Source organism: Mugil cephalus, chromosome 6 (assembly GCF_022458985.1).
Source record: "Mugil cephalus isolate CIBA_MC_2020 chromosome 6, CIBA_Mcephalus_1.1, whole genome shotgun sequence".
NCBI lineage: Eukaryota > Metazoa > Chordata > Actinopteri > Mugiliformes > Mugilidae > Mugil > Mugil cephalus.
The window spans coordinates 8,642,437-8,655,231 of NC_061775.1; the positions used below are offsets into that span (position 1 = coordinate 8,642,437).

The window sequence follows — 12,795 nt, forward strand, 5'->3', positions numbered from 1 at the left end:
TTTCACATCACACCTTCTGTTTTAGTCATTTATTTATTAGCAAGTTCAGTTCCGCTTCCAGTTCAGTTTCAGAAAAGTAACAATTCTACTGTCAGCTGAGTAGTGCAGTTTTGTCAACTATACAGTGACTGGCGAGTGGGTTAAATCTGAGGAATGTATCGAGTGATAGTCTTGAAGTCAACCATTAGCAGTAGCACCACATTAGTACAAAGAGGTATGGCACAATGTAAACAGGCCTTACAGTTTGAGTTGACATGACTTAAACACATGTAAAACAGCTACTATGTCTCAGTGTTGCTGCACCAGGCAGCTGCGTTCTTGAACATGTGTAGCCAGGGTGAAGGCGTCAGAGAAGACCTGAAGTCCCTCGGCGCCCACGGCCACTGCCAGCCCAGCGTGCAGCGCTCCGGGTGGGGCATCATGGCCAGGTGTCTTCCGTCCCTGGAGCAGAGCCCTGCAATTCCCTGCGGGGAGCCGTTTGGGTTCAGGGGGTACTCCTCAGTAGGACAACCCTGGTCGTCGAGGTAACGGAGGGGAGCGAGTCCTCCAGAAATAATCAGGTCCTGGGAACGGGAGCTGCGGAATTGCATCAGGCCTGCAGAAGGGAGGGGGCGGAGGGGAAAATCAATGTCAAACACAGCTGTGGATTACAGAACACCGAGGCCAGTGACTCTTTAGTCAGCAGGAACCAACTCAGTTATGCAAGTTAAATTCTTTCTTGTTGAATAACCTTTTCCTTGTCAGTGACAGTAAATGTAAGTGGGTAGATATGAGCGAAACTAGACACACGCGTTTATAAATATTTACAAACTACTACATGATCAGATCTGATGTGGTCCTGACATTACCTTCTCCATGTGCCACCCAGACTCCCAGAGCAGAGCCCTCCATGCCTCTGAGCCAGATAGACGGGGACGCCTGGATCCCAACACTGACAAACCGAGACTCAAACCTGCCAGACTTATTATGGGTCAGCACCACTTCAGATTCTACAGGGAAAAGAAAAAAAAAAAAAACAGAGCAAATTAAATGCAATTTTCTTAGCCTTCTCTTCTTATTTCTAAACTACTTTATTCAGCTTCAACAACAGGATTATAATATACAGTACCTGCTCCATCCTCACTCTCCCCCACCCAGCCCAGCAGGGCGAGCAGCTGACAGCCGTTGCACACACCCAGACTCAATGTGTCGTCTCGCTGCCGGAAGCGATCAAATTCAGCCTTGGCTTTGGGATTGTAGGCAACAGTAGCAGCCCAGCCTTCAAGAAAAAAAACATGACATTACACAAGAAAAATAAAGCCGCAAGGCAGTCCTTGGGTATATGCCGGTTTATTTACCTTTAGCTGACCCCAGGACATCTGCGTAGCTGAATCCCCCGACAAACACGACAGCTTTAAAAGGCTCCAGGGTCAGAGAGCCAGAGCACAGGTCCTGCATAGTGACATCCCAAACCTACACACATTAAGAAAGGGTTAAAACCTGAACATAAACAGGGCAGAGTTGATCAACAAATATTCTCTCATTAATGACCTCAAAGCCAGCCATATACAGAGAAACGGACATCTCTCGATCTCCGTTACTGCCCTCCTCTCGGATCACGGCTACGCGAGGCTGCCCTGCAGCTGAAGTGACGAAACATTTCAGAGATCAGATAAAAAATAAAAAAATCCCTATTTAACAGTAAACAGCAGAGAAAATATCAGGACTTTAGACTTTACTTTAAGTCTTATTGTTAGACAACAGAATAGTTTGATGAATTAATCTAATGGACAGATTAAATCATAATAAAAATAAGTCATTGGTGACAGCTCTTGAACACAATACATGACTGCGAATGGTATTGATCCTGTTCAGTCTTACAAATGTGGCTGATACTTGGTGCTTCTGAAGGGTCAAAGGTCAGTTTGAAGTGCGGCTGTGTCCTCCGAGCCAGCCCCTCCTCTTCCTGCTTAACACAGAGCTCGTTGGCTTGGAGGCGCTCCAGCTGGAAACTGGTTTCCTCCCAAAGAGCTCTGAGATTAGGCAACAGCTCTCTCAGCACCTCCTGTCCATCCACATGGACACTGACCTGAAAAACAAATGAGAGAATTATAGAATCAGGGGACCATGGAAGACTAACGGACAACAGATGAAGGCAAACGGCTGAGGTCCACGTCTCACCACAGCCTCTGGTCCAAAGCCACAGACCGTGCCGATGCGACAGCACTGCAAACCTGCATCGCTGTATCTCTGGCACACAGTTTCTAAATCAGAGTGTGAAACCTCCAGAACCAAACCCAGCTCCTCGCTGAACAACAGCTGCATGACTGTACAGACCAAAGCAAAAACAAAACAGGAGTTTGTAATCACAGCTGCACGGTTCATCACCTCTAAGAGTGAACTACCAGGAACCAAAACCAAATAACACAGTAACTCACTGACCTCCAGCTCCTTGTGATGACAACTCTACGGCAATTCCACGGTTTCCTGCGAACGCCATCTCTAGCAGGCAGGAGATGAGGCCTCCATCGCTGATGTCATGTCCTGCACTCAGGAGATTTTCTGAGGGAACAGAAAATAATCTTCCATTTTCTTTCAGACTACACTAGCCTGTAGAGCCACTAGGTGGCTGTCTCATCGCAGAACAAAGCTGTAGCTGTGAACTATAAAAACAAGCAGAATAAAATTTGCCCCCTGAATCAAAGTACAGTATTACTTGTCTTGGGGCAAGTTGTACCCTTCCCTACTCACACAAACTGACCTCGTATGAGTTCCTGAGTGGTGTTGAAGCAGGCGCTCAATAGTTCTGGCTGGTCCAGGTCAGGGGAGCAGTCTCCCAGCTGGCTGTAGCACTGAGCCAGGGCAGAGCCTCCGAGCCGATGACGGCCTGGACTGAGAGGAACCCACAACAACACGCCTGCAGACACAAGACAAAAGGTCAGAGACAGGCAGTCTGTTGCTGAGGATGCGTGTGGTGAGGAGGATGAACAGAAAAACTCAACTTTCTTTCCAAAAAAACATGAGTCATAGATACATGCTTTTGTTTTTTTTTAAAATCCCGTTTGAGGCACCGTTTGTGTACGAGTTAACTTGTGCATCATACCTTTGCCATCTGGATCCTCCAGATCAGGCGTCACAGTGGCAGTGATGTCAGGACATACAGCATATGCTGAAATAACCAGAGCACCTGAAACAGAAGAAAGTTTAACTACACACACACATACTGCGCACACACGCGTCCGCACACCAGACAGTGAGAGTACCTGGAGCTTTGACTGTCTCTTTCCCCACTCTAGCAGCCATACTCAGAGAGTCCTTGCCTCCATCGACAGCCACTCCCAGCTGACCCATGACCTCACACATGGCTTTGCAGGCCTCCCACAGGGTTGTCCCCTCACCAGGCAGCTTGGCAGCCCACATCCAGTTACCACTGCACTTCACATCCTAAAACACACAACCAAGAAAACAACACAAAGAAATGATCATGTGCAACGTGGGATAATTTAAACCAAGAAAAATACATAGCCTACAATGTTGCTACCTCAGCAAGCACAGAATATGGAATCCATTTAAACGTGAACTCGTGAACTCCTCACCTTCAGCGCCGTGACTCTGGCAAACACCAGATTGGTCAGAGCCTCTCCAACAGCCATGCGAGCCCCGGCTGCAGGACAGACCAGCCCTTTAATTGGCTGCTCCCCGATGGCTGTTGCTGCTCCCTCCAGGCCAAATGGTGACAGAGCAACAACAGCCACGTCGGCCAATGGGGTGTGAAGGGGGCCGACGCACTGTTGCTGGGCAACTAGCCCAGTCACAGACCGGTCCACCTGATGGAGGGAGGGAGGGAGGGAAGACACGGAGAGTCGCATAGTGTCTGCACAAATTTATGTCTAAAGACAGAGACTGTGTAAGGCAGGGATGTGACGCACACCTTGTTGGTCAGGTAGCGCTTTGATGCCACAGCAGGTAAACGTAAAACTCTTTCAAGAGCATCTTTGACTGTCAGCCCAGCAGGAAGAGTCAGTGGCTGATGGGTCGAGGCCAGACGCTCCATCTTAAACTCCTTCTGTGGCATCTTCCCCAGAACCCACTCCAGCTGCAGGTCGACAGGGTGACGCCCCCTGTCTGTCTGTTCGCCACCGGCCCCCACATCATCAACCAGCACAATCTGCATGGGAAATGAAGAATGAAATAAATACATTAAAAAACAAACAAACACTGATGCTGATCTGGATTTGGACAGCGTGATACTTGATGTTGTTTAGCAGTATGTCCCAGCCAGCGACTACTGCTCATTAAAGTATATCGATTGGTACAGTGGATGTGCTGTTATCGACTTGAGCCAGGCTGAAACGTGCCTTGCCGTCTCCTGTGATGCTCCCCACAAAGTCAACAGGACACTTCTCTCTCTGACACACCCTCTCCAGGAAGGACCTGTCTGATGGACGCAGCAGAAGGGCATTGCTCTCTTGATACTCTGCCCCCCACAGCTCCATCACACTCAATGTGGGGTCACCTTTCTACACAAAAGACACAAAATGCAGAATCAAAGACATTTATCTCCAGTAGAAAAGAAATTCCTTTTTAAATATGAAAACCAGCTGTGTTCATGTGCACATTACCTTGAATCTACTGCAGTAGATGACGCCTCCTGCTGGCTCACTGAGCTCCTTGAGCACATTACCTGATGATGAAAAGAACGCATTATGTCTTAATGTCTTTCTACGCTTTACATACATCACAAAAATTTATAAAAACAGTTTTGTACCATTTCCTCCTGCCCCCTGATCGTGTATGCTGCAGATTGGGTTCCCGTTCTTTCTTTCCAGACATGCCCTGAGAGCCCGATTCATCTTCTGCTCCATCTCAGCATCTCCCCTCTGGACTGCCCCCAGATCCCGGTCACTGGAGTTGTCCCCTTGGACCTACAAGCAGAAATGTGCTTAAATATTCAAAAACCGCCTGCGCTGGGTGAGTGTTGGTCCCAGTGTGATTTACAGCAGTGTCCATACTTGAACAGAGGAGGCCGCTCCTCCTCCCACACCGATCCTGTACACGGGCCCTCCGATCTTCACCACCTCCATTCCTATTGACAAGTACCGCAGAGGGGCCCTGTGAGTCATTGATCCTGGTATGTGTAAATACAGCTTCTGGATTGATTACTCGTTTCACACACTGCATTACCAGGCTCCGCCTCCTCTTTCTTCACATGTGTGTCTTCAATAGAGCCGAGACCTCCACTGAACATGATCGGCTTAATCCACTCCCGCCGCTCTCCATTAGGTAGCCTCATGCCGAAGGAACGAGCGAAACCTAAGTGGGTGGTAAATTTAACAGCAGTGCAGAGAGATTAATATTAAGTCAAACAGTTGCCTTATAAAAAAATGGCATATTTCCTGAGGTCTATGTCACAACACAGCCTCCACTCTGAAGCCAAAGGTCAATCATTTGTTTTTGGTAACTAAAGAGTCCAAATAAAAAGACTTTTGGCAAGATTGTTTTATTTTCCTCTGCTAATATTAGTGTAAGATGTACATCCTTGTTTTATGTGTTGATCAGCTGGGTTGTCTGTTCTGTTTTTTTTTTTTTTTTTTTTTAAACTGTTAAGTTATGAGTAGTGGTAGGTTTTCTAACCTGACAGGACGGGTTCTCCAAACTTGTTTCCGTAGTCTGACGCTCCGTCACTGGCCTCGATGGCAACCTGCAGCGGAGGAGCGAAGCTGGAAGGATACTCCCATCCCTCTCCTTCAAACTCCCACGGGAGAATGTAACCTGGAGAGGAGCAAAAATCTATTTCAGTCAGTCTAACTCATGACCTCATTTGCTTGTTTGATGAGGTGTGCCTCAGGGTTTCATTAAGGGGCCTTTTTTTTTAATTTATATTTTTGTTCCTGCACAAACTCCCCATTGAGCAACTCCTTTGTAAACATGGTGCTTTTTCCACTCATTTTGCTGATGACACAGATTGAAATCACCTTGAATAACCCAATGTCAATATTTATGTTCTTCATCTCCATTCAACACGCAGTAAATTGTGCCACCTGCTGGCTCCATGTAGATCATTGCAAGTGTGTTTTTTGTGATTTGACAGGAGTTTAAGTTTGAAGAAAAATACCTTAGAATCATACGGAGCCCCGAAATCTGAATCTCGTAAGCATTATTTTCTCTTCTGTTTACTGTTATCATTTATTTTTCCCCCATGTCCCTTTAGGGGCTCCATCGAATCATGTTTTGTTGACTAAGTAATATTTTCAGAGATGCCATATATCTCTAAAATTTAGCTTTTTATATGTTATATGCTTATTGCTTTCAATGCAATCGCCTGTAACCAAAAATCAGGACATGTAACTGTACATCTGAAACTAAACTACAAGGATTCTTGTTTAAGCCTGATTACCTGTAAAGCTTGAAATATAGATTACATTTAAAGGTCTTCACGGCCTCCAATCCAGATATATTTCTGGCTTTTTCACAGCCACAACTTAGGACACAATCCTCAGCAGTAAATCTGAGCAGGGGCCCACAGGCAACCAAAAGCCAGCTAAGGATACTGAACTGAAACACGAGGACCACTTATCCGAACAACTGTGGCACACTCATGCATTAGCGAGATCATACAACCCATAATACAGGTGTACAGCGTCTGACCTGGTACGTGCAGGTTTCCGAAGCAGTATCCTGCGGTGCCAGCGATGACGTGGCCTCCTTGCCCAGCACTCTGGACATCTCTGATTCGACCTCCAGTCCCTGTGGTGGCGCCACTGAACGGTGCGACGCCTAAAAAGTCCATTCAAACAAGACTATACATTGTTATTTGATAAACAGCTAATGAGCAAAAATGGACATAAATGTAATTAAGCACAATTTTATTTAATAATTTCCTGACCAGTTGGGAAGTTGTGCGTCTCTGCAGTGAAGATGACATGTCGTAGAGAGCGCCGTGTCTCATACGGGCTTGCTTGGCAGGGGTCTTTTGGATAAACAAATTCAAGCTCCGTGCCTTTGATTCCACTGGAGATACAAACACATTTCACGACAAGTTAGCATGAAGAGAAACAGGAACACACACTGCATCTGGTTGCTGCACAGTTTCCTCGACCACCTGCTGTTGTCGCAGAACTTGATGACGTTGTTCTGGTTGCTGTGCCGCTGAGTGTCCATTATGAGGCTGAAAAGAGTCTCCTTCTGCTCTTGCCCATCGATCACCATCCGCCCACGGAAGAACCAGTGACGGCTGTGCTCACTGGGAAGCCAAGGTACAAAGAAAATCATTGGAGAGTAAAAAATCGGCAGGAAAAAACAAACTACAGAGCAAAGACAGACACCCTGCTAATCTGCTCTCTGCACAGAAACCCCCACCTGTTGGACTGGGCCAAGTCAAAACACTCCACACTGGTAGGGTTCCTTTTAATCCTCTGGAACAGCGATGTGTAATAGTCCAGATCCCAGGAGTCGAAAGCCAAACCTGTGTCAAGCACAGTAAAAAAAGATCCTGATTACAAAAGACAACCACAAGGCAGAAAGAGGAGACTCAACACCACACATGTGCACTTCATGTACAAGCAAAATGAGTCACAGAGACACGGTGAGAAGTGGCCACACACCCGACAACTGTCTGAAACAACTTTACACACAGATACATTTACACAACTTAAAGTGTTATTACATATTGGTCATCAAACTCGGCGTACACACCACCCACAACAATTCGAGTCCCTTTTTATCAAACACTGTTTGAGCGGGCAAATAAAACGAGTGTGAAATACTACACAGGAAATTCAAGCACCTTAATTCACCAGGTGGACACAAACTACGTACTGAAAGGACCGTCATCTATTTGAGCTGCTAGTGAATATTAATGAAGCTCAACATAAGTATGCACACGACGACTAGTGTCACTCTGGAACGCGTCCATGTATAGAGGAGTCAGTGAACAAACACTCTGTACTTTATTATGGTTCACTAGGCAGAAAATATATTGCTTGATTAGGCAAAAACAAAATATTAAATGATAACATATACCTGGTCCTAGGTGTTAGTTGTCAGGGTTTTCTTTTCATTATGTGGTGGGACGGTAGACGTGTTCAGTAGTGAGTAATTTCCCCTTGGGATCAATAAAGTAATTCTGATTCAGATTCAGGTTTGGGGTAATTCGACACAGTTGATGGGTGTGGTAAAAGACTTGTAACTTTTCCAACGGCAACGTTAGCACAGCGGCTAACATTAGCTGCATTTACACGGTGGATTTGTTAGTCAAATGACGGCACTGGTAACCATGGCATGATTCCTCTGTTTGGGGGCTCAGCCGACCAATCAGAAGGTTACCAAAAGCGACTTTGAGATTATAGTTTCACCTCTGACCTCAAACTCCCAGCAGCCAGGTGACATGAAACACTGTCTTCAGTTAAGAGATAGACTGAGCCTTCATCTCTCAAGGTGGTTAAGGAGACCACACACTCAACACAGACGCCGCGCACGTGCAAGATAATCAGCAGCATCGTCTCTGTCCTGTGACTTTAACGAGCAGCTAAGTAATAATGTCATGCATCATGTGACATTATCGCCTCCCCCGGCACACACAGTGTACTCACAGACAGCTGCAAGACTGAAAAGAAGCATAAAGAGAGGAAGAAAGGAGAGACGAGTCACAGTACATTAAACACAATGAGAAACCCAGTGAGAAAAGGAAAAGCTGAGAGGCAGAATTATAGGGGAGAAAAAAAAAAAAGTTTTACCCAAATCATCATTCGCTGCCTCCAAGGCTGCACGACCCTTCCCCAAGATGTCCACCTCGAACACAGGCTGTGGTTTGGTTTCCACAGCAAAGGAGGTGATGGGATGTGGGTAGATGCACTCCGTCATGTTGTCATACAGACACTCGGTCAGCTGCTTTACGTCTCCGCTGAGCTTCTTCGCATCCTCTCCATTCTTGGGCTGAGGAGGAGGCACGGGGATCACATGAAAGAGGGGAAAATAAACTGACAATCTTGAAACGGCGCCTCCCCTAAAAGGGTTTTCTCTAGCGCGCGATTGCGTTCTCACCTTGATGAGAAACCTGCGCGACAGCTCCACCCGTGTGACGTTAGTGAGGCCGGCGCTCTGGCAGATGGACACGGCGTTAGTGGACCAGGCGGTAGAGAAGTTCAACCTGAGGACGTAAAGGAGAAGTGTTGGCGTCTACCTTACAGTACATCTCTATGGTTCATTAGCCAGAAAATGTGTCACTCAATTAGGCAAAGGCAAAATAATGAATGACAAATACCTGAAATTAATGATGAGGGTGGGAACTTATCATTTATCTTTCCATGTTATCTGCCCCTTAACGTCTGCTTATGTGAAAAGACGGTCTGTTGCAGAAGTATCTACTTTAGTATGCGTGATATGCAGCCAGACACCACTGTACACCACCTGCTCTCCATCCTTGTGCGTACCACTCTGAACATTTATATTCATAAATTCTCATTTCATCCTGCTCTGCGTCCTTCGGGTCTGGCTAATATCTGACCATGTTCTCTCTTTTCAGAGAGTTTCCTGAGGTCAGCGTTTCATGGCACTTTGAGTGAATGTTCATCAGGATCAATATTCACGCCCTCGCTGATGCAAAGGTTAAGCCGTTAACATTTTGGACATTTAAGGATCTTTCCTTTAACCCCTTGCTGGTTCCAAAAGAGTCACACATTAGCACTGCCAAGATGGCAACTGCTGTAGCCCCCTGCATTGAGCTTTAAAACCTATGCGTGATGCCACGGAGGGCTTATCCATCCATATGTACAAATAGTGACTTAAACTGCAAGTAGCACCTGGGTCCGATCTCCACCAGTGTCTCCCCGCTGCCCTCGGTGAGGCTGGGTTTCTCAGACAGAGGCTCTGCCTGCAGCGGGGGACGAAACAACCAGAGGAGAACCTCCTTCTGTTCAGCACTGAGACTCCCGCTGCCTGCAGCAGAGATCAGGAAGAAATGAGAGAGAAGAGGAGAAAATGGTTAAACGGACAACAGAAAACCTCAAGGCTTGTTTAGCTGCCAACAGCTCAAACACGTTAAATTAATGTTCTCGTTATCAACTGACGAGATGTTACACACTCACCTGTCAGCTCCACGTTGTAGCACAGCTCAGCTGAGACTGACAGATGTGGGTAGAGCTTGGCTGCCCTCTGTAAGGCTCGTCCATTCAGAGCTTCGTTACTGTAGAACCTCACTACAGCCATGACTGACAGAGAGACGGACAAAGAGAAATCAATCATGGCGTCCTTTAGGCATCCTTTATGAATGAAATTGATTTTTCCATGTATGATCAACTGTATTTACAGATTTGTCCCTCTATCAGAGGCTAAATGTCAGTATTGATGAACCAAAGAGAAGTAAACTGTCACATCTTCTCACCGAGGCTGAACTTTGTCTCCAGCTCAGTTCATGTCAAGACAACCCATTAATCAGACTGCAGGACACTGAGCAGAGCCTGCAGCTGAGTATGGGTGGAAAAATCTCTATGGTCAAGATAATCTGTCGATGCAACATGCTGCAGATGTCTCATGATATGTCAATTTATTCTGAAATAAGACACAGCACTGTGGAAACGTTTTAGACACTTTAGATCAGGCCTATTCAATTAGCAGCCCGCGGGCCACATGCAGCTCAGAACCATCCCCGCGTGGCCCAGCCCACCTGATTTGAATTGAAATGTGGAAGTGAATTCACTGGACTTCAGAAACTCCAACAGTGTTTCAGGCCATGAACGCAACACTCGGCTAGCCTCAAAGTGTGGCTACAGGTGAAGAGCCAGGATACCCAGTCTAAAGTATGGCATTTTCAACTCTGACACGTACAACTGACAATAAAAAATCATTTTTTTGAACCTGTCTGGAGCAACAAATACTTGTTTATTTTGCCATGAAGTTCAAAAAGCAATAACTTACCATAAGTGCATTGGGTTGGGGTAGCAAAAGGTTTTATTATTCCCTTAAACGCACTTGTAATGTGCCAAATAGGACCGGAAACAAATGTTATCGCTACAACTTACTTCTTGATGGTAAAATTCGGCCCAGCTGAATTTGCAAATGAATAACCGAGTTTTAGATGGTTTTGCTTTTGTCTGTCGCACAACACCAGGATTCATTCTGCAGCATGTCGATGAAATGAAATGGGTGTAACTAAGGTTCACGGAATTCAGGAAAAAAGAAATTTAAAAATATGAAATAGAACAAAAAAATGCTGGTTCTTTACTATAGCAAACCTTTCATATAGACTGTTTGTATATGACGCACTATTTCTGATCTTCCATCATACATAGTACTTGTCTGTTTTATTACTGTTTTGTCTAACTGTAAATACTTCCATCTATATTTATGTGCTTTGACATGCAGTACTTGCTTTTAACTTTCTCATTTTCGCTAATTTTTCTAAATGTGAAGCAGAACAACTGTGGCAAGTTCTCCAACATGCTAAACAAACTACCAAACAAATACTCTGAGGGTGAACCGTTTCTGATTGTGGCAGAAGCCTGAAGTTTTATCACAGCAACATAGACTTAACATGATCTGATGTAATGTCACTCTTTCCAAATTATGCAGGCAGAAAGCAGCTGATTGAGAGGGCTTAGATTTTTAACTGTGCTTATTTAATGGGTCAATCACTGCCTCGAAAAATGTACCTGTTTGAACCCTTTCAACCTCTAGACGCACACACACACACAAGAGAGAGAGAGAGAGAGAGAGAGAAAGAGAGAAAGAAAGCCTCCTGACACTGATTGTGTGCACACTGCGGGTCACACACTGCACGGTCAGGAGCTTTACGTTAGTCTTTATGGACCACATGGAGCAAACTATAAGCCCAGCACAAGCACACACCTCCTTATGGATGCTGATTTAATAAATACGCAAATATACACACCAGCACGGTGTATAAAACGTCTAAATGAGTCGTGAAAGTGACATTACGAGACTGGTGAAATCTAGTGCCCTGTTACATGTACTGTCTGTTAGCATGGAACTGGGACGATGTGTTGTTTCCTCTGTTGCTGCGAGGAAGCCATGCGGCTAAAACAGTTAGCAAAAAAGTTTTCTAACTTACGTGCAGCAACGTCAGTGATTGACTCTGTGTTGAGGATGAGAAAGTGAGCAGCCGCTTGCCCCCGGAGTCCTGCAAGAACTTCTTCTGCCCTCGAGCGGACTGGAAGTGGTCTGGAGGAGGGGGCTGCGCTCACAGGACAAGGTCGGGATGGATGGACCTATACACCCACGTGTGAGCGGCTACAAACGCTCGACGCATGCGCATATCACACATCAGGAAGTTTTGGTCGCTCCATCCACGTAGCTGGGACTCAACTTGCAACATATTCCTCGTCTAAACTCTACTATTTTGTGAATTTTGCACAATTGGTGTAATTACCGAATCATTAATAATGTGTTTTCGTTTATGTATATACTGTAGGTGCTTTTCAGTGCAGTGTTTTTTGAGGGAATCTTTTACTATTTTACAGCAAAACCTTGAACTTGGACATTTAACGGGTTGTTTCCAGTGTTGAAGAGCCAACATATTAACATAAGGCTTCAAGACCAAATAAATACAATGAACCTTAGTATGTGCACAAGGTTTTCTATACTTCTTTCAAACCGATATTGAAATATCAAACTAATACCCTGGCTCCTTGTCTTCTAGGATGGATGGTGAAACTCCGTTTACTTAACATGGGGTGAATCCAGCTGGGATGTAACTAAATCTATAATACGAGCGATTCCATCAAATGAAAGATTTGCTACATCATTAATCTATTGTGGGAAAATATCTGGAGGAGGCTGCAGACGGTTTGATGGCAGTGT

General features: G+C 45.4%; 1 protein-coding gene across 2 annotated transcripts; it reads right to left on the bottom strand.

Moving 5' to 3' along the window:
- Positions 1-14: 14 nt before the first annotated feature.
- pfas (phosphoribosylformylglycinamidine synthase) lies at positions 15-12,232 on the bottom strand. Of its 2 annotated transcripts, none has more exons than XM_047588358.1 (28): positions 12,047-12,232; positions 10,065-10,187; positions 9,780-9,915; positions 9,022-9,127; positions 8,715-8,913; positions 7,339-7,444; positions 7,082-7,222; positions 6,866-6,990; positions 6,628-6,756; positions 5,614-5,751; positions 5,164-5,292; positions 4,992-5,065; positions 4,748-4,904; positions 4,602-4,663; positions 4,338-4,499; positions 3,911-4,147; positions 3,576-3,806; positions 3,243-3,423; positions 3,083-3,166; positions 2,741-2,896; positions 2,422-2,541; positions 2,161-2,306; positions 1,861-2,068; positions 1,531-1,616; positions 1,338-1,452; positions 1,109-1,258; positions 849-989; positions 15-595 (listed from the first exon to the last, which is right to left on the bottom strand). In XM_047588358.1, exons 2-28 carry the CDS (start codon positions 10,183-10,185, stop codon positions 282-284), a joined length of 3,954 nt encoding a protein of 1,317 aa, XP_047444314.1. In that variant the 5' UTR covers positions 10,186-10,187; positions 12,047-12,232; the 3' UTR covers positions 15-281. The 2 variants fall into 2 exon arrangements, with proteins under 2 accessions (XP_047444314.1, XP_047444313.1); XM_047588357.1 differs by having other exon boundaries at positions 1,531-1,622; positions 12,047-12,231.
- Between the last annotated feature and the right edge of the window lie 563 nt (positions 12,233-12,795).

Coding starts and splice junctions, on each gene's coding strand:
- pfas (XM_047588357.1), bottom strand. CDS start 10,185: ATGGCTGTAGTGAGGTTCTACAGTAACGAAGCTCTGAATGGACGAGCC. Junction 4,148..4,337: donor GCATCACAGGAGACGGCAAG/GCACGTTTCAGC, acceptor TTTCCCATGCAG/ATTGTGCTGGTTGATGATGT. Junction 2,542..2,740: donor CACTCAGGAACTCATACGAG/GTCAGTTTGTGT, acceptor CTGTTCCCTCAG/AAAATCTCCTGAGTGCAGGA.